This window comes from Gavia stellata, chromosome 7 (genome assembly GCF_030936135.1).
Source record: "Gavia stellata isolate bGavSte3 chromosome 7, bGavSte3.hap2, whole genome shotgun sequence".
Classification (NCBI taxonomy): Eukaryota; Metazoa; Chordata; class Aves; order Gaviiformes; family Gaviidae; genus Gavia; species Gavia stellata.
Window position 1 is genome coordinate 15,078,669 of NC_082600.1, and position 27,480 is coordinate 15,106,148.

Below are 27,480 nucleotides of genomic sequence, written 5' to 3' on the forward strand. Positions count from 1 at the left end.
CACCTACTGCCAGCCTGCCTGCACTGCTCTTTTTTGCCATGTTGCCCGCCTTGCTTGAGTACTTCTTCGTGTTTGTTTAATTTTTCTTTTCCTTTTAATTCTGCCCCCATCTCCCTGGTGTGCTGGTCAGCATGGTTACAAGCTGCCTGGATGTGGGGCAGAGCAATGGACACACTACTACTCTGGTCTTCTTCTCCACTTCAGTGCTTCTGAGCCATGTGATGAGCACAGGTGACAATAGCCTTAAAACTGTGACAGAGTCTGCTTTGGGTTGGACCGAAGATCCCCCCTGCCTGATGTCCTGTCTCCAGCAGTGCCCAGGGGGATTAAAACTAGGGCAATATGATGATCACATACGATAACGTGTTTCCCTACAATACTTGCCCAACCACCAGCGATTTGCAGCTCGAGGATTTCCCAAGCCAGGAGTGTTAGGTTTGATGGCCCCGGTGCAGCCACCATTTGCAGCATCATGGCTGCTTCCAATTCCTGAAGCTCAGCCCCCAAACCCAGAAGCTTACCTGTTTTGCGGGCAGATGGCTGTAAATCCAGCAATACTGTGACTGCTGGGATGATGTGAGCTATAGGCCACTTGCAAAGTCACCCAGTGCTCTGGACCATGTGGGATGGGACTGCTCAGCTGTGTGCTGGTGGCCACGTGTTGCAGGGGAGCCGCCGAGGTGCTGGAACAGGAGACCCACGATGCCGGTGCACCCCTGTGCGTGCAGGGGGGCAGCGTGTCTGAATTAGCCTCTCGTCCCTCTCACGTGTTGGCTCGCACAGCGGTGACCAGTGTCACCCTGCTCTGTCCCTGGCCTGCAGGGAGCGTGGGCAGGTTCTGCAGAAGGAAGGTGAGGGTGCGAGCAGCCTGCACGAGCACAGAGCTGGAGGGGGCATGTGCAAATACCTCCATAAGATCTTTCCGGGGCTCTGCGAGCAGCTGCCCTCGGGAACACCCTTGGGTTTGCTGTTCCCTGAGGGCATTTGCAGCCAAAAGGTAGCCTGGAGCATTTCTTTGCTTTCCTTCCCCGAAGTAAGCAAACACCATCCTGCCAATGCTTTGCAGTCAGAATATGTTCTCATACCTGCTGGAAAGATGCTATCTGCTAAAGCAGTGGTGGCCATGCTGATTGATTTCCCAAAGTTACATCAATTTCTTCTCTTTAATTCTCTGCGGTGAATTGGCTGCCGTTGGTCTGAGCCTGTGTTGAGCCTTTTTGTCACTAAAGACATCGTAGTGCTTATGGCATTAGCGGTTACATAAGCTGTCTGTCTCCGAGGGGGCTTTGCCCTAGTGTGATGCTCCTTTAGGGTTAGGTAAGAGCCAGCCGCAGTGCCAGGGGATGTGAAGAAGATACACGTCTGTAGTCGCGAGACTTATTTGAACTTGACACACACCCCCCGCAGGAAAACCTGCATTTCGGCGTTTTCACATATTCTCTCTGGCTCCGCAGATTAGAAGGGGACCGTGGGAAAGCTGCCAGGGCTTGGAGATCAATCCAGCCTTTGTAAATCCTTTCATCTGACTGGCGGCTTCATACAATTGAGTATTACCCAGTTTATTATTGTTAGTTGATTAAATTCCTGTTGGTCAACACAAATAGTGCTGCGCAGGCTGTGCGTTCGTGGGATGGAAATTGGCATTGTACTTCCTAGAGCAAGGCTGGGAGGACCTGTCATTTAAAACTGCAATCAGGGGACTTTTGGGGAGCGAAAGGACAAATCCCTCCTTGCAAGCGACTTCCCGGGCATTTCTCACATGCCTGTGGAGTCTGAGCCTCTGCCGAGCAAGTGTGAGGACCAGGTCCCCACTTTTCTGGCAGCAAAGGCAAGCAGCCTCAGTGGGGATGTGCTCACCAAGGCCCCGTGGCAGCAGGGTCAGGGAGGCGTGGTGTGGGGTGGACCCAGCGTGTATAACCAGGATTAATGGGATGAAATTAGGCGAAGGAGAAAGTTGTCAGGAAATGTTTCCTCAAGGTGAAAGCTATGAGGCTGCGGCACAGTTTCTGGAGGGAAGCGACGGATGCTTACTTACCCTGGTTGTGTTAAAATGAGAACATGGAAAAAAGCTGGCTTTGGGGAGGAGATAGGTGATATCAGTGGCTTTAAGGGCTCCAGGGGGTCATGTCCCCCCCCCCCAGAACAGTTCATTTCTGGAAGGGACAGAGGGGGCTGTGAGTGGAACTTTTGTTCTCTACAGGGCAGGGTCTTCAGCTGAGGTTTGAACTCAGGGGAGCTGGGGGCTGCTGTCTACCAAAGCAAGACGTTACCAGTAAGCCGGCAGCAGGGGCTTGTCCTGGTGTGAGGCAGGGGGGGGTCTTAGGTCCTGAAACAGCACTCCCCAAATTTGTTGGTGTTTCAGAATACTCTTTCTAAATACTGCCTGGCTTGTAAGAAGGAGGACACAGGGCATGTCTCTCAAGAGTGGGAGTAACTGGCAAACAAAATATTTTGGGAACCTCTGTGCTAGATGACCTGAAACATCTTCATGCTTTTATGAATGGTGTTACTTTAAACATCCATGTATTTTCCTTCCCCATCCTTGTGCCTGAACCAAAGCAACCCCCTTTATCTTTGGGTGTAATGATTTGTTTCCCATCTCCGTGCAATGTGCACCCCTAGAAAATGAGCCCACGTGGTTATTTGGGGAGGAGATGGGGGATATCAGCAGCTTTAGGGGGTCTGTGCTTAGTAGTCTTTTTTTCTTTTATGCGTGTAATGAAGAGCTATCCTGTGGAAATAAGATCATCTTCTCTTCCTCTACTAGTTCTCAGATTGTCCTGAGATGCGGATGTAGAGGAGCCCCAGGTGACCCCCTGCAGTGAGCAGACAGGAGATGCCTGGAGCAAGACGTGGTTGGGAAGGAAGAGGTTCATGTCAGGGTCCCTTTCCGGATCCCTTCCCTTTGCCCCAGCTCTGCAATGATGTGTGTAACCAGAACTGACTCACAAATGTGACACTACGGAGCAAACAGGGGTCCGTGCTGCTGAGAGCCCACTCTTCAAGGCCAAAATGCAGAATATGCATTTGAAGGCCAACGTGCAGAGGTGGATCCTGCGGGCGCTTGTGTGCCGCTGGAGCAGCGGGGCTGACAGCGAGCCGTGGAAGCCGCTTTGGAGACCCAGAGAAGCACAGGTTAACCGGCCTTGCGGGGAGCGGTGAGCCGCTAGTCCAAAGGGCTTGAGTGAGAGGTAATAAACCTGTTAATAAATAACAGGGAAAGCTGACTGCGTTGCATACTCTTAATTTCTGAATTTAACCTCAGGGAAACGTGATAAAGGTTTGCACAGTCCTTTTGCAAAGCCATAGCCAGCGCTCATTTGGTTTGTGGGATCAAAAAGTCTCCTCCGATCGCCTGCTCTCTGAATCATTGTGGGCTTGAATCTATTATCCCCACTAGCCAAATGCCTGGGCTCTCCTTGGCTGCCCCAGGCAAGGTGACAAGGTGACGGTGCAGTTCCCTGCTTTGCTCTAATCCCCAGGGGACTTGTCCTGCGGGATGCTCCCAGCCACCTTCCCTCGCAGCAGGGGTTGCTCAGCATCCCCTCGAAAGGGTCAGTGCCAGAAAGGACTGCCTTCGTAAAGTGCTTCCCAAAACTCCTGGCTGAGGGTGGTAGCATAGACAAGAGTGAGTCACAGTTATCAGGGAGATTTACCTGAGGATTGACTTGCTATTTCTAAATGATTTCTCCTATTTTTATTGCAGTAACGTTGTACTATTAACTTATTTAAAAACAGATTTTGTTTCTTATTGTCTCATTATTTCAATCCAGCCCAGTGATACATTGTAATCTGCTCTTCCATCTGGTTTCTACTCCCTTTAGACATTGTGCAGTTACGAAATGCTTAGGTATTGCTTAACCTTTCTTTCCAGGCATTAATTATATGTTTACTGTATTCAGATTCTTAAGCCATACCACGTGTCACTCGCTGTAGGTATTTGGAGTCTCTATTCTGCTCAGTTTTGGGTTATACCATATTTTTGGCTGGCCTACCACTGTTCCCAGCTGGCCCTGACAAAGCACGTGCCGGTTCGACATAGCCAACACATTGCACTTGACAGCCCTTCTCCTGTTTAATTTGCTTTCGCTAACTTCTGCGGCCGGGCCGCAGGTGCAGGCAGGAGAGGGCTGCAGGTAGGAGGTGGGGCATCGCTGCTTTCCAAAACAAGGATTTCTCTCCACCCTCATGTAAGAACATAGGCAACAATCGGCTCTGTTTGTGTCATTTAATGGCATGAAGGGGCTCCTCTGTGACCCCTTTTTTTTTTTGTGGGGTTGAATTTTATCTCAGGTGAAAGCTGGCAGGGATTGGATTCATGCCATCTTCCAGCTTGACACTGAAGTACAGTGAATTAGCTGTACATACTTTACTGTTTTTATGCGTGGCTGTTTTTCCTATCTGTACTAAGTCCTTAAAGGTGTTTGAGAAGAAACACAACTTCCTCCCATGGTCACACTGCCATTGGAATGTATTTATCACAAGTGAGTTAAATTACTAGGCAATTGCGGCGTATAATGTTTAACTATGGTCTGCAGTAGGAGAGCACAAGGCCGAGTGGTTTTCTGCTGCTGGGTGGAAGGGAGGAATCGGGCACAGGGAAGAGAGAAGAACTAACCCAGAAGATACCCAAATCAGAGGGGACTGGGTGGAGGGGAACTGGGTCCCCTCGGTGCTCTGCACTGCAACAGAGCTTTGCTTCCCGAAACACTGGCTCGCTGGGAGAGACCAGCACATTAAACCAGCTAGTTGCAAAATACACATAGATCCAAAACTGAACTGTGGGTGAACACCGGGACCTGTGCAGGGGCCTGTCCTAGCTGGTAGGAGCCACTGGCTCTCCAGCAGCAGGGATGTGGGGCAAACAGGACTGGGTGCAGGGTTTCTGCCTGCAATGTAGCCAGGCTCTGTATCCTCGGCCATAGAAATTTGTATGTCTTTGACACAGGCGCACACAATCCCCAACTCCAGAAGAGCTTAGCATGCAAGGATTTAGACGTTCCCTGGCGATTGCCTTAAACCATGGGCTCATGGCTATTTTAGGCTTTCTCCCTTTCTCTCTCTGAGGGTCTGACCAGAAATTTCATCCTGAGCTAAAAATTGCATGAAATTGGATGTGCCTGTGTTAAAAATGCTGTCTTGATAAATCAGCGTTTTCTATGAAAAACTGCTTTACCTAAAAATTCCCAACCAGCCCTCATCCCAAGTAGCAGGGCAAGAGCGGGTGACACCATGAAATCATGCATCTTTCTTGTCACTTGGGCAAGAGCCCTCCCCTGCCAGCCCCAGGTGTGGGAATGAGGTTTGTTACCATCCTGCCCAGTACATTAACGCCAACCATATCTGGATAAATCCTGTTCGCTGGAAAAAGGCCTGCAATTTTTAACACCTTTGCTACCTCGCACTTTTTTAGGTTCAGAGGGAGAGATGGGGGCAGCCAGTGCTGGGGCTAAGGCTGGGGTGTGGGGCAGCCTGGACCGGGGCGGGGGGGATAATGAATTCCTGGGCACACGGAGGCCATTCAGCAGGCATTGGGCTCCAGCGGGGCCCCTGCGTGGAAGGACTTTGATCTGACTCCAGCCTTTTCCCACCGTGGCATCGCTTTTGAATGCGTTCCTGCTCTCAGACTTGCCATGCATGGCAGACAAAAGGCGAGGGGAGTGGGGAAGGAGGAGGGGGCTGTTTACCCTCATCAGGAATGGTTGAGTGGCCTGAGTCAATAGAACCTATTTTTCATTAACCTAATCATTAGTTTTTTCTTGCTGCCAATTAAATTTTTCCTGTTGGTACTCAGAAGGGCATCGTTTGCATCTATGAGATTTTTTTTTTAATAGGGGCTTCCTGAACATGGTGGGGGTATTTGAGGAGTGGAAATTAAAGTTTAATTTCTCTCTGGACATGGCAGAAGAGGATTTTTGAGTTTTAATTATCACACAGCTTGGATTCCTGACAGTTGAGGACCACATTGGAAAGGCTGGTTTCCATTGTGCGGAGTGGATAATTATGCAGCCCTCTCCCGGGCTCGCTGCATTTATTGTCCAGAAGAATCTTCCCAAGCAAAAAGGAGGAGCGGATTTACAACCCAAAATGCATTTTCAGAGCCTGCAAAAGTTTCAACTTGACGTTTGCAAAGAAAGACTTCTGCAAATATTTCAGATCGTCTTATTTACCCTTTAAACAAAAAACCCCCCATCAATTTATCCGGTAATATGCCCTTCCCCCCGCAGGTTGCTTGGGAAGCAGTTTTGTAAACTCAAGAGAGCTGTTCTGCAGCTGGACCGCTTTGTGCTATCAGTTTCTAAGCAGGATTCCTTCAAAGGCAGTGGGAATTTCTGCATAAAACCTACTGGCCCATTTGTATGTACAATGTCGAATATAAGATTTATGCCATCTGAAACTTGGCAGTGCTTCTTACCTAGGAGGTAATGTTAATCTATCCAGGGGAAAATGTTGAAGGATTCAAACAAACCTAAAATTTCAAAGCAAAACTCACTCACAACTGTTCTGTTTCACAAGGCTTTGGATTAACCTGATGTCTTTCCCACAGGCTTTTGAGCTGTTGATGGTTAGAAGTTTGCCGTAAAAATGGAAAAACTTCAGCAGAGGTCTTGTGAAATATGGTGAAGCTTTTGCAACTGCAACAACCCACCCAAATCTTTCAAGGGTGGGATCAAATCTGCATGTGTTTGAGTGGGTTCAGATCTGGGGGCAAATGTCTTGCACAGCTTTGGTCAGTGTGATGAGTTCGAAGAGAAAAATACCAGTTGTGGGTGCTCACTGTTTCTCCTTGCTGAGAGGTGTAGCAGCAGTAGTGCAAAATGGAAACCAGGGAGCAGATTCTGGGATACACTTGCACTCATTTCAGTGGATTTGCAAGAAGTAATTAGCAGGGCAGCTGGGCATGCAAATGTTTCAGAACAGCCTGTTTTCCAGAGCTTTCGGGCTGTGACAGAGTGACAAAGGGCTCTGAATTGACTTTGATTTGTAACTTTTTGGTTTCACTAGTGCAAACTCAAAAGTCTTTGGGCTTCTGATAGCTACCTTCCTATCTTGAAAGACCATGTGGTTGTTTTGGGGAAGGTAGCAGCTTATTATGGGGGTTTCTGGACTACTAAAATAGCTTAGGACAACCTGGCCTCCATTCCCGACATACTCAGTTTTGAAATTAGCACCTTTGTACTTTCTCTTGTGCTGCCCTAAGAGTCGTAGACGTGGACACGGTTGTCTCCGTAGCCTTCTCCAGCCCCTTCCTCTGTCACGGTGCCTATGGACCTTGACCACAGTTGGACTCTCAGTGCTGCTGAGGCTGTTTCCTAACCCACATGGTTTCCTGGCATTCCCCAGCTTGTCTGCATTCACTGAGCTCCTCTTTTTTAAGCTCTTTTGGCTAGAGACCATATGTTGCTACTATAGTCATACTGAGCCTCGTGCATGTTGGCCTTCTGTGATTTAGGACTCTGAATTTCTATGAAAAAGCTGGAAACAATAACTTTTAAAGATAAAAACTCTCTTTTTTTGGGGTTACTAACTTTTGAAATCCCTGGCTGTTTTTTAAAACAACCAACTGTTTCCAATATAACCTTTTTATTGCCAACATCCCATTAGTATCAAAGGGCCCTACCCCAGCACTTGTTCTTCTCCACACACTCTTGCCAGCTCTGCTTTCTTCTTTGCCAGCCACCGTGCAGTTAGGTGAGACTTTCTACAGATGATGGAAAACGAAAATGCATGGATGGTTTCAGATTACTGAATGTGACATGCCAATCAAAAGCTGTTTAGTAATTTCATTTTTGCCTTCAAATAATTGTGGTGCTTGCTTTCTGCAATTGAAGTGAAATAGCCACAGATTTTCTCATGTGATATTTGGATGGGCATGGAAAACAGAACTGAAGGGCTCTCGGGGTCACCTCATCCATCCCTTTGCCCCAAGGCAGCCTCAGCTCTGCCTAAACTACTCCTGACAGATGTTTGTCTAACCTGCTTGTGAAAGCCATCATCAATGGCAATTCCACCACCTCCCAAGGCGATCTCTTCTAGCCCTTAAATATCCCTGTTATTAGAAAGCTTGCTCTTCCTGGGTGGATAATGGAGAACAATTTATTCACTTCATCTTTTTTTGACAATCATTTACATATTTGAATCCATTACTACATCTATGTTTGTTCTTTTCTTCTCCAGGCTAAACAATCTGGGTTCCTTCAAGCTCTCCTGCTAGATTATGCTTTCCACACTCTGATCCTCCTTATTTCTCTCCTGAATTCCTTCCAACTAGTCCGCATGAGTCTTGAAGCGTGATGCCTAAAACTGGACACAGATCCCTATTCAAGATCTTTAACAGCACCGATGAAGGAGGATTATTTCCCCTGTTTATATACAGGGCTCTTGTTTCTGCATCACGGTACGATCCCACATACTGCTTTTGCCCCAGCGTGACAGTGATTCATGCCCAGTTTACGAACTGCAATAGCCCCCAAGATCCTTTTTCACGGAACTGCTGTATATGAGGAATCAGAGGATGCTGCCACAAAAGTTTAGGTTGACCTTGGCAGAGGCTTTGAGTGTAGCATGCTGGCAATGGCACGGGCTGAGCCGTTGGTTGCTGTTGTAGAGACAGGGACAGTGGCTACCGCAGCAGTAGTCAAAGTCAGGTGGGAAGGGTTGGGTTTTGGAGGTGGGAGGGAAGAATTAGGTAACTGGATTGATACAAGTGGAAATTAGTACAGCCTGTCCCCTTGGTTTCAGGCCTTTTCCCCTGGGACTGTACCCTCTTGGTGACTTCTAGAGGCTGCAGTGTTTGTCGAGGTGCCCCTAGAAGCAGGGTGTGGAGCAAAGCGGGCTACTTTTTCTGAAGCATCCATACCATCCCAAATGCTTTGAGTCATTTGTAGCTGGTGGAAAGCCCCTAATCGGCTTCGGGGCTTTTTTTGACTGCATCACGTGACCGTACTACCAAGATTAAAGCAGCACGAGGAAGGAAAAGAGGCTTAAACAGCTGAGGGTGCCTGGCAGGTCATTTTAACCTTTTCATAATCATTAAAGCTGCAGAATCCCATTAGCAGTGAGTGACTTGCAGCTCCGCTCCCGAACGAGCGCTGGTGACACAACTTTCTGTTTACCTCTGCCTTCCCCCGAGGGAGAGCCCGGCACAACTGGCTGGTAGGGCCCAAACTTCAAGCAGAGAGTCTGACTGTTCCTTCCTGTGCATCCAGGAGTCCATTGCACCAATGAGAAGCAATCCACAGGTCTATCAAAAGCCGAGGATTTATCTCTCTGTATCTAAAATTAGACTCTCATGGAAGGTCCTGCTTAGGCCATACTGTGGTAGATCAGCCCTTGCCCATCTGTGGCAATAGTAGAGAGGTACAGGATAAGGAAGATTAGGATGATCTCCTAATTCACTGCTTTGGCACTGGTCAACAGGCTAGGGCTTTACTTTGCTGGGGCTGGTGATGGGAAGATCCTGCACTGCTGCAGTGCAGCTCTGACATGGGAAGCAAAGCTTTTTGGATGGAGCTACATCGACTAAGGCACGAGGCAGTCAAAGACCCTCCAGTTTATTGGCGTTACTCATCTTTTCCTCTCTTGCAAGTTTTCATGAGTGCAGCATCACATCCAGTAGTCAGTCTGATCTTCCTTTGTCCATCCTCCAGGTTCTGCATCTTTTGTTGTCTCCCTTCATATCAACTAGTAATCACTGACAGAGAAATGCTGATACCACAGTGTTTGGAAGGGAGGATCACTCTGATCCACCTGCAATTTGAATGTTGTCCTCTTTCTCTAGAATTGTCCTTTCTGCATTCAGGCAATTCTTCATTGAGTGCATCTATGTGGTTGCACAGCAAATGGCTTCTTAAAGAGGCCAAGGAAAACCGGAATTCTGCCTGGTGTTACTGAGCTGTGATGGGTGTTGCAGGTATTGCAGCACCTGGAATTGATCCAGAGAGCACCTGCTCCCTTGGACAGTGCAGGCTTCCGTGTGCAGGGAGCAAGAGCGCTGCAGCGGATGTAAATCAGCTTTCCTCTGTTACATGTACACCAGTCAAGACTGTCTGGCTGTGTGTGTCTTGGACATTAATATTTCTATCACTGTATTTGCTTATTGCATCTAATTACCGTCTGTCCACTCTTGCTTGAATGCTCAGTCCGAGGCTGAACCTTAGAAAACTCCCATTGATTGTTCTCGGAGCGATGCCCACAGTCAGGCGTTGAAACACAACTTGTAAAACAAGTTTTCCTGGGTTGTGTACCTTCAAAATCTCTGGGGGATAGAAGGAAAGATTTCCTCAGGAAACCTGGACAAACAGTAGTGACTAATAATCAGGGCTGAGCCGGTCTGTCATGCAGGCAGCACATCACATGGGGAGCTCATCTGAGCAACCTGGTGAAGGTGCCATCTTCTGCAAGCAGGCTTACAAGGAGAGCTGTGGAAAGCCCTGGAGAGCCGCAGCAGCACTGTCTGTCCTTGCCCACTCCCATCAGCAGAAGACCAGCTAACAATTGTCCCTCTCAAGAGAGGGGAAGCATGGTGTCAGACTACAAGATTGGGAGGTGTTTTACTACCTTCCCGTTAAGCAGGTTTTACGGGTTGAGTGGGTTAGACATCCTCAGATGCAAGTGATCTCCAATGGTTCCTGCTGTGCTATGCTGCGATAGAAGCACGGCCCCCGCGATTGTAATCTGAGGTCACCCAAGCAAGCAAGGAGGAACCAGTGGCCACTTTCCGATGGGACGAGACAGCTCTCTCTCGGCTGCGCTGCAGTACACGGGCACACACATGCACACGCTCCTTCCTATCGCCACCTCCTAATGAAATCCCGATAAGATATCAGGAGCCCTTGAGCTCCTGTTGACAGTTGTCGTGGGCAGATGTTTTGCTGTGCGAGATGATGTCACGGCTGGAAGTCATAGTAGTGAGCTGTAAAAGCCGAAGTTGGGAGAGACCTTATCAGGCTGTTACAGACCGACTTAAGGCCGCTAAGCTCCCAGACAGGCCTAATGAACTGGAACGGAGTCGGGAACATGCGGTCTTGAAAAACTTCAGAGCTCGTAGTTATAGGCTTGCTATGAAATGTTAATTAAATAGCTGCAGTGGCATATGTCCCATCCTGCTGGAGCAGCACTTTGGAGCAGCACAGCCGTGTTGCCAGTGCGTAACCACCGGCTTGTGAGAGTTAAAAAAAATGCGTATTAGTCTGGGACCAGATTTCTTTGTTATTTGTGATTGGACTGACAATGTACTTCGCTGTCGTTTTGACTAGTGTTTGAATACCTATTCTATACCTGAGCTATCACCTGCACCTTGAAAATAAGGCCTGATCCTACCAGTCTGATCCAGACAGGTGTCATCATGGGTGGCTTTGGATGCTACATATAGGCCTTTTATTTATTTATCGTAGTCTAAGGCAGTGTCTATTCAGTAAAACTGTGCTGCAGCACCTCAGCTATGGAAATAATCAAGATTTGGCCTTATTCTGTTTCTGTAAGTGCCCTCCTGCCACCTCTTTAATGCTGCTTTGACAGGGTGCAGAGGAAACTGCTCCCTACACAACCCACGGTGAATGAGGTAGTGGGGCAACAGGTAGAGCAGGTTGGTATGGTTCGCTTGCAGAGTATCTTGCAAAGCTACAAAAGGCTGGAAGCTTCTGTCTGCCATAGACCTTGTCATTGCATATTCTCTTATCACATCCCAAGGGAGACCCTAAATTGCACACAAGCTCCTACTGGAGAGGCATGGGGACTGGGGTTAGCAGAGCATGGTATTTTGGACCTAAGAGAAGAGAAGGAGGGTTTAGGTCAGTGAGCTTCTTCACCTCACTGCTGGAATACTTCATTTGGCTTTTACCTGCCTTTTGTCTGCAGGCCTGCTCTCCCATCCACTCACATGCTTTCCCAGCTGCATTTAGTGATATTTTCAGTGGGGACTAGCTGGGTTGGAGCCTGGGTGCCACTTCTGCTCAGGCTGGAGAGCTGCCTTTGTTCAGTGAGGACAAGGGCTAATGTGGGGACAGAGTCCAAGTCCTTTGGATACTGGCAGCATTCTCCAGGTGCTGGAAGAAGCAGCTGAAAGCCCTGATGGTGCTGTAGTTCGGGGCAGCACCTGCAAAAGCCAAGTAACTCAGCGGTGGCTTTGTGCTGTCCCTGCTCACATTTGAGCCATCCACTGAGTTAAGCCTGACCTGAAAACTCACCCCACACACCCGTCTGAAACAGGGCATTGGGAATGGGGTTTGCTGGTAAGAGCAGAAAGCTGAGGGCTGCCTAGGAAAAAGCAAGCATTGTGGGTTTGTCCACTTCTCTCAAAAATTTTCTTTAATGACAATATATAAAGAGGTGTGAGTTTCATCTGCTTCCCAGCTGCTCTGAAAGAGCCCTGTTGTGTTAATAAATCAACTTCTTTACAAGATGTAACCGCTGGCCCATTTTTCAGCCTGCTTGTCTGTGTCAAGAAGCAAAACCAGCAGAGCAATATGAATCTGAAATATGGTGCTGAAGAGCAGAGGTGTGATTAAGAAACTGCCGACAAACAGCAAAATGTTTTATTGAGCACAGGTGAAGGTCTTTTTATGAGACTATCTTTGATGGAAGGGGAGGAAGCAAAAATGTCAGCATCCCGTCACATGAAGGAGAAGGCAGCAGCTGGCCGCAAGGTGCAAACCTGGCAGAGCATCACTCCTTCCTGCGTCTTTCCTCCTTGGGTTTGAATTTGGGAGAATCCCTTTAGGGTCACTGCTTTTTATGAGGGGAGGAAGAGCCTTGTTTGCAGGACATCATTGACAAAATATAGCTGCGCTTCACTGTCTTAAATCATGCTTAGCAAAAGTAGCTCCAGGAGACAAAATGCAGTGGGAGGCAGCGGGGTGTCCAGCCTCACTGCTGGGGGTGTGGGACACCTCCGTGGTGCACGCAGGGACAGTGCTGGAGCAGGGCACCACGGTCCTGACCTGCCAGCCAGCATCTCAGCCAGACACTGCGTAACCCCTTCTTTGTAGCAGACATCGAAAAGACAAATCTAACCCCAGTGGGATGCCGCGGAAGAGGACTAAGGCACCTCTGTTGGCTCAAGTCGGCTTGTGTCGGGTTGTCCTGTATTGCCCAGGCTGGGTATAGGGACCGTCCCACTGTGAGTGAGTCCCGTCGGAGGGCTCTCCACAGCTTCCTCGCCTCACAGACACCTGCATTAACTTTTTCTCGCATCTCTGCTGTGAACTGCCCTAAGTAAAGGGATTGCATTTTTTTCTTATATTCATTTAAGTGTTAAGGCCTCGTTAGGAAAAGGTCTTAAATAAAAGTGTCTCGATCCCAACCATGTAGCTACCACGCAAACCTCTGCTCTGCGTACTCATGGTTTGGAGAAATGGCATACAAGGAAATAAAAACATTTCTTTTGCTACTGTCAAAATAAATGTATAATTCATTGTATTTACCCCTCTGACAGATTCCTCTGAAATCTCAGATGAGGATTGGAAAGGCTCCAATGTCTCCAAGTGTCTTTTAAAATCACACTGTTATGTGCTCTTCAGGCTGAAAGATTGTTTTGGTTGTTAAAACAGTTTCTAATCTATGTTTTAAAAAAGCTTCAGGAGCTAGGCTGTTCCCTGCTCTCTCAGAGGCCATTACGTTAAAACAAGGTAGAGTGATTTGTCTTGCCTCAATTTAGCTGTAATGAGTATTAAGTGGTTTATCTATGTGGAGAAAAGTTACTCAGCTAGATTACATCCAAGTTGAATTACACCCTGTTCCAGATGGAGTGTATTTTTTAAGACGGTAAATCTTGAGGAGGGTGGATAATAACAGTAATGCTCCTTCCTGGGCTGGAATGTGACTCTTCTGCCTTTCGTGGAAATAATGTGTGGAGCTACTTCCAATTAGTTTTTCAAAGGCTATGTAAGAAACTGGACTTCAGGTTTTACAGCTCTGCGAACAATTTAGCTTGAAGCATTTACATTGTACAAGCGAGCGATGGCTGATGGTGATTATGGTTTTCATCCCTTTTGCTGTTGCGGGTAGCAGTCTGGCAGGGCACAACGCTGTCTCTCTTGCCGTCCTCCTCTTCTGCACCGTGTGATGGCTGTGACAGGGAGGGTGTTGGGTGGGAGGTGAGATGTTTTGATGGGAAATTCCTTCCTTCTGGTGTCATCTCATCCACTAAGGCACACATTGCTCATGCAGTTGGTGCTTGTGGCCCCGAGGAGTAACTGGAGGAGGACATTGGCCCTGCTGGCATCCCAAGCGGCACTGAGTGCCAGAGCATTCTCCCAAAAAGCTTATCCTTGGCCACGTGTCCTTGACCATGTGGCCTTGATCACCATTCTTGTCTGCTTCCCTGATACTGTACCTCCCCTTCACTGTGCCACACTTCTACAGAGCCAACTGGCATGGTTGACTGGCCAGGGTCGGATGAGGTCACTGGTGAGGCACCAGCAGGCATGGGTGGACTTGAAGTCAGTGCCACGAGGTGGTGGCCCAGGCAGGTGTATCGGTGGTATGCCCCAGCACCCAGGTCTGGGAGCCACTGGTTCCACCGAGGAGAGGGCATTTGGGCTGGTGAAGATGGAGCATTTCTCACAGCTGGTGGCAGGCTTTGGCAAGGCTATGAGGACCGTTCGTTTAATTTCTAATGAAGGGGATGAGGGGGTCCAAGCTGTCAGTGATCCAGCTCTACCGCCTCTCCTGGGTGGGTCAGCGAGGCCGTCCTCATCCCATGGCTCTGGGGGAGGCAGGGGAGGAGGGAAGCTCACTGATAAGAGGAAGGTCAGAGGCAGAAAAATGTTGGGAATGTGTTTCTTGATCTAACGTGGGAGAGACCCAGCCTGGGGTTTTGCTGCTCGGTCCGGCAGTGTTACTGCCTGCTGTCATGAGAGTTATGGGATTTTTTAAACCTGAGATCAAGATGCAAATGTCTCATCTGGCACCTATCTCAACACAGGCAGGTCCAGAAGATGGAGGCGGTTCATCTCTGAGGGCACAGTGAGCATGGTGATGGCTCTGAGCACTGTTTCTCAGCCTTTGCCTGAGGTGGAGGATCTTCTGCTCACAAAACAGCTCATTTGCTTTTTTCTTCTTTTCTCCATATATTTTATGTTGCTGTGGGGTGTTTTCTGGCTGAGGTCAGATGTCAGACATGGTTTGGATTTGTGAGAATGTGTTTGAAGAATTCTAGGAAATCTCAGAACAGGCTTTCAAGGCTGGAGGTAGCTGTGGTGTGTATTGACTTCTGTAGATGTAGGGATTGCCTTCCCAAGGAGTGCCCTTGGGAACCCACCACAAATACATGTTGAAGATGTTGCTCATGAGGTTCAGGCTGTTCACCTCCACCTTGGGTAACTTCCTATTGTGCTTGTACACAGAGCTGCTGGAGAGGACCTCCTGCAGTTTCTTTGACCTTCATGGGGCCAGGACTGGGAAAAAGGGCTTGTCTGCATCAGAAATAGTTCCCATAAGCTTTTTTTTTTGGTTGCTGTTCTTTGCACATGATGTGGTGTGGTGGTCAACAATATAAACACTTAGTAGTTATAAGAGAGTACAAAGGTGAGGGGGAGCAGTGCATATAGCAGGCTCCCTGCCGCTTGGGAGACGGGCTTGGACTGCTAACTGCTAATGGGCAACAGGGTTAGTCAATAACTGTGGTTCTTGTGGAGCCTGTGTCTGTTACCAGCATCACATCGAGATCTTCTTTAGCATTATCTAGCATTTTTACACTTGTTTACGCAAGCGTTGCTGCCTGTGCAATTTATGCACGCAGAGGCTGTGCTTGGTCCAGAGGCATATCTCTGATTCCCAGGCAGGCATGGATTGAACCTCTCCTTTGACACCGCTTTGAATCCTTCCTTGAAGCTGCTTTGAATGCCCCATACTATGAGATAAAAATCAGGACCTGCTGTATCAGGATCTCTGCATTGATTGTGTAGAGGCACTCAGCTCTGTTGTTGCCCTGGCAGCATGCAGGTACCAGTGAAGCCGGAGGGCAGGCAGGGAAGGACACCTTATCTGACCAGATCTACCGATGGAGGCTGTTGTATCCAGCACAGGAGTGGAAACGGTGGAGTCTCTGGTTGTCTTTAGACAGAGCTGGAGGCTGTTCTGAGAACTGTTTAGCCAAATGGGTATTTCTCAACTGAATTTAGGGGTAAGTTAACGAAGTGTGGTGGCCTGGGGCAGAGGGGAGGTCAGACCTGTGGTCCTCCTGGCTTTGTATTTAAGAATCTCAAACTCCCCTCTCACCCTGCTGGAGGACAAGTTCATGACTAATTCAGCAAGTTGTTCAAGCTGATGCTGAATTCTTGCTGACTTAGGCACTGATCTTCTGCAACTCGCCACCTTTTCACAAAAAGGACTAAATTCACACTACTTTCAGCATGAGGCCTTCGGGGGGGGGGGAGGGGGAAGTGCTGTGGATTGATCCTATAACCTACTTGGTTTGCCCCCTTCTCTGACCTAGAGACTCCTCCCACTTGGGGTTGTTGTTGGGCAGAGGTTCTGATCTCTGTAGCTGAATGTGATATTGCTGTGAACCTTACCACCACTTAAACTGTTCACTGAACTTCCATAGCTTCCTATGGTGTCTTCTTAACCTTTTTCATGAGGACTTGTTTGGATTTCCTGGGTTTGGACAAAGCACAATCCAAACAAAAAAGTGAGCATGTTTCCTCTGAGAGTGTTTGTGCTTTAGATGGGCACTCGACTCTGATCCGTCCTGCTGTTCCTTTATGTGCGGTTTGGCACTTGTCTATGGCAGCACTTTTTCAAGCATATTCCAATTTTTCTCTTGAATGGTCAAAGCACTCTCAGTGATTAGCTGTAGCTTGCATGCTAGCTCTTCTGCAAAACTGCCCCCAGAGTGGCCAAGAAACGGCATTCGGGCTTGTGCCAAGCACGTTTGGCAGCTACTGGCAAAGGCAAAGATAAGCTGTTTAGTGCGGAGCCAGCCTAAACCTTTCACATGTGCATGGGTGTGTGTTTGTGTGCACAGAGGTGCAGCCAGTGGTGCCTGCTAACCATGGTGGGGCTGGTCCTGAAAGGTGCTGGCAATCAGCAACGCGCACCGGCATCAGCACGGTTGCGTGAATGCCTGGTTCCTCACCAAGTCACGCTCGGTGAGAAGCCCTGTGGTTGAATAGTGGCTTTTGCAGTCATGCTGTAATAACCAAAATGATGTAAACTATAATTCCATTTTGCATTTGTGCGGAAAGTGTTTGAGTTTTTTCATACGCTTAATCTACAATACTCTCTCCCTCTTTTCCCCCTGCTGTAACAACTCACAGCCTCTGCTACCAAAATTACAAGTGGAGGAGAAATTTTGCAAACATCCAGATGGATGGAAGGAACTATTGCAAATTGCTAAGCTATAATGAAAATGGAGAAAAGGTTTTCCCAGGTGCCTTCATTTTCTTCCCTGTGAAATTTGCAAATGTGTTGCTTCAAAGCATGTTTCAAAACAAAACCCAGATGTTTTGGAGAGCAGTAAGCCACCCACAGAGCTCTCCAGCAAGTTATCTTCTACGCTAGGTCACCCTATCTGGTGTTACTCTCTTTCTTACTGCAATGGTAAACTGGCTATTACATTCCTTCAGGTTGAATATTACCATTTTATGTGAGGTTTTTCTGTATTTTATTGTCCTGGTATTTTTTCTGCTTAGTGTGTGCTTCCACTAGAAAAAACAGATGTCCTGGGTAGGCACGTGCTATGTATGTCGGGCTGTGTGCATGCTGCAGCTCTGTGGCCTTGCTCTGCACACTTCTTCCCCTTTTAGAGCACTGGCAGTTGTGGCAGTGACCTCCTTGTAGAGCTGTGCCAGCAGCTTATTTTTGTGAGTTTTTCAGTTGTTTTTGAAAGAGAAAGTCATGTGTGTGGAGGGGTTGTTTATTCAAACCTAAGAGGACACATCTTGTTCTGTTGTTGAGTATTTTGGTCCATTTTGGATGAATGGGAATGGCTTTCAAAGCTAGGAAATTACTTTTTAAAGATTATGAAACACAATATTTCAACTTCACTTTCCTTCTGTACCTCCCACCCCCCCAACCTGGTGATACTGATACGGATTCACAGAAGATACTGCTGTTGCTGAATCTCAGTTTTTTAGTGAAAAAAGCTTTTGGCAGAATCCCCTCCTCACCTTATACACTTGGGGTTTTATTCATTAGGTTTTTTCCAAACTTGCCTTCCGCAGCAGGGAAAAACATTTGCTGTCTGACAGTACTTGCCCATAACACAAGAAGCTTAAACATATTTTTTCTCTTTTCCTAAAGATTCGTCTTCCAACTATATCAGGCAACTTGAAACAAAAGTGAAACTGCTGGAGGATGACAACAAGCTTCTTTCCCAGGTAGGTATTTTTATTGCCTAATAGATATTAATGTGGCTTGGTTCCTCTGTTTGCGTATAGTTCTGTCTGACTGCCCACTTGAATGCCCAAGGGCTTTCGGTGGATGTCCTACCAGGGGAAGAGCATAATGGTCTTTTCATATCAACCCCCCACTGATAGAATTGGGTGTACTTTTGTTAAAAAAAACACAAAAAAAGAGAAGAAAAAAGAGTATACCATCTGTTAGTGTCCATGTGTGTTTCGGAGATGCATTAACGCCTGCCTGCAGAACACCTTGATCCACCGCTGCTCTCAGGGATGCTGCAAAGGTCTGGTGCTGCCGGTGCCCTTGCTGTAGGATTTTGTCTTGCTTGCCCATTTACATTGACTTTTATCTTGTTGAAAGAGGAGGCTATAGTCAAAGGACAGCCTTGGGAATAGTTTTGTGCAGTGATGGCTCCCAGCTTTTATTTGAGATCTTGCTTAAAAGCGAACAGACCTGTCTAAACTGGCACTTTTTGCTTGCATCTGCCCTTCAAAGTCTACTCCACGTGCCACTGGGCTTTTGATCACTCCTGGTGCTTACCTATCTGTATATAGCAATGTCAAGCGGTGGGAAGAAAACAGCCATTCTGTCTGGTATGTCCCCTGGATCTCCCGTAAAACACAGCACTTGGTGTAAACACGGGCAGCTTTGCTGAATTCAGTGAAACACTGTCTGTTTAAACCATCGGAAGAGTTACCCTTTTTTTCTTATTCTTTGCATCCTTTCACTGTTGTATGTTGTACCTCCCTGGCATTTTAAAGGTTTTTTTTCTGTACTTTGCTTCTTACTTCGACCACTGAGTTTCACAGTCATTTTGTTCCAGATTCCTTCCAATTATAAGGACTGGAAATAAAAAAACCCTCCTAATTATGATTTTTCTTTTAAATACCTTTTTGCCAGTTTGTGTTGTGCTGTTCTTTGCATTTCACCAAGTCTGAAAATAGACTGCTCCAGGATCACGTTTCTAAAATATTCCTGTTTAAAAAAAGAAAAAAAAAGAAAAGGCTCTATGCTTACTGGAATTTTAATAAAATAATTTTGTCAAACCTCGTTTTTACTGAAATACACATTTTTACCTGACTGTGACCTTTTTTTAAAGATTACCCCAAATTTCCAGTGTACTCATTGGCATTGCTATCCATGAAACAAAACTCACAGGGCACCGAAGGGTTAAAACCCCAAAAGGATGCTCAACTCAACAGCTACCCAGTGGCTTCATGTATTAATCAATTGCTAATTTAATTTTAACTCCCCCTGTCTTTCTCCCAACCCGTGAGTGAGCTGGTGGCTGGTGGCGGTCGAAACCCCCAGACTATTTAATTGGAGCTATTGATAAGCAGATGGGCTGTGCATGGGCATTTGAGATGCACATGGACTCAGGGGACTGGCTTGATGTATATGCCCTTGGCCCAGCTTTGTCCTGCCACAGCCGAGCAGATTACTCCGTTGGAGCTGCCTTAAGAGGTCAAAAAAAAATGGTTGGTGATTAATGAGTGGTAAATTAATAGGGGCGGACTAGCTGCCTGGGCTTATTGCATCGGGAGGATGAAGCTCAGTTAGTCTTGGGGTGCGTGAGCCTGAAGCTACCCCATGCATCAGCCCTTCACCTTCGTGCTGTCCTGGGTGGGAAGTCTGTGCCTTTTCCTCCATGCACACAACTGTCCTCAGGTGTCCTCACCTTTCAGGCTGTGTCACTACAAACGTTTGGATCCAGGAGGGAAGGAAATGTTCTTAAAATAGCTCTGTGCTCTGGAGAGGGCCAGCCGCCTTCCCGGCAGCAGCAGGCACTGATGCCAGCCTGGCTGTGACGTTCTGTGCAGCCCCTGTGTGATGTCTTAATGGCCCTCTCAAGAAGACCAGGATCCAGCCTATTTTAGATCACGCTCAGGAAATACCTCTTTTTGTCGTAAGCAGGGAGACAGCTCTCCTTAGGGCAACAGGAGAGGTGTTGAAGCTGCCATGGTCTGGGTGAGCACCCTGGGAATACTGAGCTGCATCACCTCCAAATCTGTCAAGCTACAAACCTAGATTTGGATTTTTTCTCTTTCAGTGAGAAAGATGAGGGAAATCTGTATAGGCAGAAACTCACATGCATATGTACACATTGCTCCCAGCACTTTCCCAGAAAGTATAATCCACTTACTGTATTCTTACTTGCTTCATCTGATTGGAAAGTGTTTAGCTGTTACCATGCGGATCTCGGGATAAGACTCTAGACAAAAAGGATCCTAGCAAACTTTCTCCTGTTTTTAAAGTTGCCAGGTGATCCTGGCTGTTTGCACTCTGCAATGCCAAACTGGCTTGTCAACACCAAAGTCACATTTTAACTCGGCTTGGCTTTCTCCCTGGGAGTATTGACATTGCAATAATATTTGCAGTCTGGTGTCAAGAAGTTCTATCACCAGCGTGCTGAGGAGTGATGAAACCTGACGTCCTAAGTAACAGACAGTGCCTCTGCATTAAGGGATTAACAAATCAGTGGTAGTTATGGAAGTCTTCCTGGCATCTCTCCAAGTGCTAAACATAGAGCTGAAATAGCGCTTCATCCAGAGAAACCCGAAAAGGCCGGTGCTGCAAATGATATTGCAAATTTTAGGGAAGGGTTTGTATTACAGTAGCCGGTGACACAATGCCCCTTTGCTAGCTGGTGCATCCTGAGCGAGATTTGTTGCTTTATCTTCTTCGGGATCTGGGGTGTGAAGCTATGCTGAGAGGTGGTGTCTTTGTACCACCTTCAGGCATGGAATTAAGTTGGTGCAGGGGTCCCCAGCCTGCACTTTTTGTCCTGCTTACTGACATCTCCTTTCTCTGTAAGCACTTCAGAAGAAAATCTCAGTGGGAGAGGCCGGCGTGCTGAGGCGGCCGCTCTGCGCTGTACGTGTTACCTGCAGCACAGGCACGCTGGGATTCACGCTTCTCTTTTACTGGTGACTCATTTGAACAGATTAATGGGGGGAGCTTTTCCTCTCCTTGGGAGATCAAGAAGTACCACCTCACTTTGTAGTGGGAGGAAAGTAAATAGAGAAGTGGATGTTATTTATGATAGCCATACATGGATTTTTTTTTGGTTTTGACTTCTTTTGCTTTCTGGGGAAGGAGATGTGTATTTCCAGTTGGGAAATAAGCTTCTTCTGACATTGCTAACCCATCAGTAATCATCGCTCTTCCCATTCTCCTTTCTCTGAGGAGAAACTGCTTCAGTTTTATACCTTTCTTTGACTCAGGTTTACACTGTAATGTTTTGCTGGCGTGGCGTGTTAACTAGAAAGTCATGCTCTTGGATGGCATCCCTGTGCTGGCAAAATCCCTGGCAGCAATTCTGACAACACACAGCTTTTGTTGCCCTGGTTTGTATTGGTTGGGGAGATGCTGTAGCGAATGCTACTACCGGGAAAGGCCCCTTGATGCCTGCTCACTGTTGCTGGTAGGCGTCTGTGGTGTAACCACAGTGGCAAAGACCCCACAGAGCAGGTGGGGACCTCAGTGTCCTGGGGTTGACGGTGTCAGCCTTTCTCATAAGTGTATCATAGAATCATAGAATGGTTTGGGTTGGAAGGGACCTTAAAGATCATATAGTCCAGTAGCTAAAAGTGTAGCTCGTTTCTGGAAGTTTTAGTCAAGGTGTAAAGAAGATGAACGTAAGCTCTGAGGAATGTTGGGTGTTGGCTTTGGACAGCTTCACAGGCATCGCTTTTATAGTCTCAAATTCTCTGGGGAAGAAGTGCACTAAATTCTGCTGTGTTATGCAACTAATCTGTGCAACATCATGTGGGAGAAGTCCTGTTTTTCCTCTGTGTCATTGTGGGGAGCGCCCAGGAGAGCTGGTGTTAACCTCTCTTTCGCAGTGTCTGGTTGACTAGATGAGGGTGCCTTCCGTGTTACCAAGATATAACCCCTGAGATGGGATACCATACTTGCTTTCCGTTCCTCTGAGCTGAAAGTGTCCAAGCAGAAAATAGTCCCCTTAAGGCACCTCACACTGCCCCTTAAATTAAAAATGAATTTGTAATTACACCCTTTCCCCTCAAGATTAGAGAAACTGTGTTTATGAGCTTCAGGAGCTCAGAAGGTCAATTCTGGTTAGTTTTATAACTAATGCATACATTTTAGAGATAATAACAGTGACAAGCTTCTGGCCATTCTTTCACATTATTTTGCATTTTCAGCTCATTCTGTACAATGGCAAGGATTGGGCACTTTTAAGTAAAACTGAAGTTTATAGGCTTTGTGGACTCATCAGCCTGTTCTCTCTCCTCGTAACTAAGTGCTGTGCACCATGGGCTGGCTGTTGGGACTTCTTTTGGTTTATAGTCTCTGCTGAGCTGTGTCTGGCTTTTCCCTTCAGAACAGGAATGCCAGGGGCACTTTCCTGCTCAGAGATGCCCCATGCACATTGCACACCTTTGTTTCAAAAAGCCCAGCTTTGAACAGAGCAGATGTATTGGGCAGGTGAGACTCTGAGTAACTGGAAGTTTGACAATGAGGTCCTGGTGCATCTTTCAGCGAAAACTTCAGGTCCCCTGGTGCAGAGCAGAAATACAAAATATTATTCTCTAGGGAGTGGACAACCCTTGGGATTTATGAGGAACATCAGAGTATATAATTAAAAACGCCAAGTAGACTTCAGTATTACCAGCACTTCACAGCTTTTCAGTATCTGCCTGCTAGCTGACTGGGATTTGGAGTATCCTTGGAAGATCTTTAGAGCATCCCTGGAAGGTCTTGAAAACTGTGCTTAGTGTTATTTTTAAGAAACTGCATGCTTAGCCTGAATTAAAAGAAGGCTGCAGCTGTACAGATAGTAAAATGATAGTAAACAATGCCTGTAAACACTGCTATTAAAACAGAGCTGAGGTTTTTGAGCTAGGATCTTCCATGGTAAGGGCACCTACAGGCTGCCTCAATTCTTCTTAAGCAAATGTGAACTTGGCACAAACATGCACTCAGCAGGCAGTTTCTAGCATATTGTTCTGAAAATGAGGGGGAAAAACTGGACCCTAGGATTGAAGAGAGCCTGAGAATTGTTAGTGCTGCAAAAAAAAAAGATGTAAATGCCGTTCAGCGGAGAGCTTGATCTCTTCCTGAAGAGCAGAGGACAGAGGAGAAATCAAAATTGCCCACAGTGTGCTGGCTGGCTCCAGGAGAGTGGGAGTGCAATTTCCTCTGTTGTTTTATCAGTTGCTTTTGTGCCAAGTTTGCCATTAACAGTTCCTGCTTGCGGAGTTGCCTCTCGGCTCTCAGAGTTGCTATAGGGTCTTAACGTTCGGGCCCCTCCTTGAATTGTGGCTCTGGAGTTTTGTTGTGAGGCCATGGCTTGTACCGGGAGTGTTGCACATGCTTACCACGAGCGGAACAAAATTACAAATCTGTCTTATTTCCCCAAAGTCTATCTACTATTTGTGTGTGAGGAGGATAAGTATAATTGCTTTAATTTAAGGTCTCACATGGCAAATTGGATTTTTTTGTAATAGCAAGCAACTCAGACATGAAAGCTTTCCAGTGCATTTGGTCTCCATTTAAATTCAAAATACTGAAGAGGACATGCCCTAGGTTACTATAAAACTGGTTTTATGCACTGTTTAAATGTTTAGCTGCATATTAATTTTAACTAATCAAAAGGGAGATGTGTATCTGGGGCCTCATCCAACTATTCCTTTCAAGTCAATGGTGAAACTTTCTACAGGACTCCACGCGTTTTGGAGTACAGTTCACGCAGAATCAGATTTTCATGAGACCTTCTCTCATGAGACTTTCTCTCGTGAGACCTTTCATGAGACCGCTCTCCAAACTTGGATTTAGGCCTCTAATTGCCTTGCATTGCTTACATGCGTAAATGCAGAAAATGTTAACAGAATCCCCCAAATGTGGCTTCCTTAGCTGTGGCAGCAGAAGCTTCAACAAAACCTAGCATGCAAAACCAATCTATGTACAAGTGTGTTTCATTTCACCTCCTTCTTTTATGAATTAAAATGACAAGGCTCATCTGGCCAATTTCCTGTCAAATAAGTGGACTTGAGATTTAAGTAAACAATATGTATTTATTGAATAAAATGTGGGGCTTTTCCCCAAATAAGAGATGTACAGTTCTATAAGAGCAGTTCAAAGATGTCTCAGACGTGCATCCAAAATACTTTCAAGCCTTTTAAGACAATGGAGTTCCTTCTGTTGCCTTTGCACATAAGGGTCTTAGGCTGCTACCTACCAAGGTAAATATTCTCTTGGTATTCAACTCCCATTCATGGGTAGGAGCATGTCTAAAAAGCAGGATCAATGACAGAAATGAGCTTTTGCAGCTTCTAATGAAAGCTGGATGATATACTGTGTGTTCTGGAGGTTGTCACCTGCGGAATCAAGGGATTTTACGAGAATGTCACCTGACACATAAAAATAGAGGTCCCCAAAAACCTAGGAAATATAATTCAAGAAGTTCTGAATCCAGAAGTAACAGATGCATGGAAACATACAGTATTTATTGAATCTTAGGAATTTGAGACAATCATATAATTTCTTGCAACTTAAAATTTTCAAAGGACTGGAGCTGAATTTCTGAGAGAGATGCACACACACGAAGCTCTGCCATGCCCCATTTGTTTCTGTTGTGGGTACGCAAGAACATTGGGTTTAATGAGGCTCAGTTTAACCTCCAGCTGTGAAATGGGGGAGTAGTCATATCCTATGCTTAACCAGCTTTGTAGTAATTTCACTAGATTCCACTTTTTTCTGTCTATGAGGACAGAGTCAGGGAAAAAGCTCTTAACTGCAGTTAGATCAGGCTATGAAGAAGCAGCATTTTGTGTCTTTGTAACATGTAGAGAGGTTCAAAGTACACAAATTCTCAGTGATTGGTCTGTCTGAGAAGGACTGAAAAATGTTTTGAGAGGAAACTAAGCAAGAGCTGCAGAGGCTTAAAACCAGATTTTTGCAATAAGTTCAATGCCAAATTCAAGACCAGCTCAAGAAAAATTCAGTGTCTGATATCAGAAAACAAGTTGGGGAAGTATGGGAAGGACGTTAATCATTCATTGCTTTGAAAAAAAAAAAAGGCTTTACCCAAAACTATAAGTTTGTGACAAAATTTTCAGTTTTGTTTTGCTTTTCATTAAGCCAAAAATGCAAAACTAAATCTTTATAGGAGACTTTTAAAGAATATTCAAACTATCTTATAAAAATTAAGACCGACTGTAACTGATTCTTCCCGACTATTCAAGTCCTGGTTCAGCAGAGAGCTTTGAACATCTGAGAGGTCCTGCAGAAGAGACGGGCTTGAGTGTCCATCCTGCCCTGAGAGCTGTTCAAAAGAAGAGAGGGAAGGCCAGCAGAGCCCTCGGCCAGCTTGCTCCCAGCATTAGTTAAAGCCTGCAAGGGACCTTTGCTGATTTATGAGAAGGAGGTTCAGGTCTTTTGCTTTCCTCCGTCCCAGCTCCCTCATTTTATGGGATGTGGGGAGTGCCTTGAAGGCAGCCCCAGAGGCGTTGCTGTGGCTGAGCTTTTGGGAGGAGGTGCGGTGGTTCCCTTTGGTCTTGTTGCCTGGAGTGCAGTTGTCAGAAGAAAATAAAAGGTGACTTCAGGGGATGGTCCAGTGAGTTTAGTCCTGTGCTTAATACTACATCCACATCTACATCTACTTACCTGGTGAAACTGGGGCAGCATTCCTTAGCTTCTCCATTGACACCCCTAATGAAGAGACTAATGAGCCACAGATGGGCTCCATTAGTCTGAGACTCCTGAACTCATTGCATACAAGCCACAGACCAGACATGGGCTATACCAAATGTCAATGGTTATAGCTCCATTTGGCTTCGTTAACTATTACTATTTGCATTACTATTACTATGCATTACTATTTGGGTTATAGGCTGCGATGCTTGTATCTCAGCCTTGCCAGCCCATATTCTCTCTTGAGCAAAGCCTGCCAGTTTTGTGATTATAATTATATACTGCACTTTGGTTTGAGCTGATTATCTGAGTCTCCCATGAGTTACAGGGTTGATCTTTCTCTGCTGATCTAAAACAAGAGGAAAAAAATACCGACACTCTTGAATATTAACAGTGTACTAAAGTTCTCTACCTCAGTTGCTACAGAGAGTGGAGAGGTTTGAAACTTGCACTGCTTTTATTGCCCGTACCCCACTGAGATACTAATAAAAATATTTTTCCAAGAGTGGTTTTACATGGCAATATCTGCTAAGCCTCTTACTGACTGTCTCCTGCTATTTATTAAGCCTTTCCCAAAGTGTTAGCTCCCCTGACAATAGAGAATTCCAGTTGTCACTATTGCAACCAGATGAAAACTGCTGCTTTGCCCCTCCAGCTTGTATGAATGCAGCTCATGGTTTGAGGGGAAAGTCAGAGCATAGGCAGAAGTGGAGGTGCTTGTTCCTGTGTTGTGTTTGCAAATGGCAGAGATCCAGCCATGGCACAACGTCCAAATGCATCCTTACAGCTCCCTGTGCTGCTGCTGTACAAGGGCTGTGCATCTCATTCTCAGGGTCATACCATTTCCGATTCCACATGAACAACTGATAATGACTGTACTGGTGAAACTGGCTGAGGTTGTGCACGTGACCTGTTGGCTGAATACTGGAGGGGGAATTGGGAGAGTAGGTGTCTTGGCAGACCATCATCCTCTAAAGCCTTTGTCACTAGTCTAAGGAATGATCCTTGGATGCGCTGCATGTACAACAGGGATATGAACCAGTGTAAAGGAATTTAATCTCTCCTGTTACAGAAAGCTTATATTATTACATGACATGGAAGATGTTAAATAGTTTTAATCTCATCCCTTAATTTTTTTTCTTATTTGCAGAGTTCTTTCAAAATCAAATACGTTGATTTTTTTATTGCACTCTCGTGTGTAATTTCCAGCTTGCCTGATAAATGCTGTTGAAGCTAATGGGACTCTTCACATATACTTAAAGTCAGATATGTGCTTTGCTGAGCTTATTTTTGCTTGAATGCGTCTTGTAGTGATAACTGCAATTGCTGAACCTTAATTCAATTATTTGCTAGCTTCACACAGTGAAATTGCCCACCCCTCAACTTCCTGGTGCATGAGACCCTAAAACATGGATTCATGAGATAAGAAGGAAATCTTTGTGCAAGGTCGTGTGGTAGGGGATGTTCACCGGGGCA

The 27,480-nt window shown here is 46.3% G+C and overlaps 1 protein-coding gene across 1 annotated transcript in view; it reads left to right on the plus strand.

Moving 5' to 3' along the window:
• CCDC85C (coiled-coil domain containing 85C) overlaps positions 1 to 27,480 on the plus strand; it is a 112,145-nt gene that overhangs the window by 50,364 nt on the left and 34,301 nt on the right. The window contains exon 2 of the mRNA XM_059819873.1: positions 18,247 to 18,323. Within this exon, the coding sequence (XP_059675856.1) occupies positions 18,247 to 18,323 (77 nt within the window). The remainder of the gene's footprint in view (positions 1 to 18,246; positions 18,324 to 27,480) is intronic.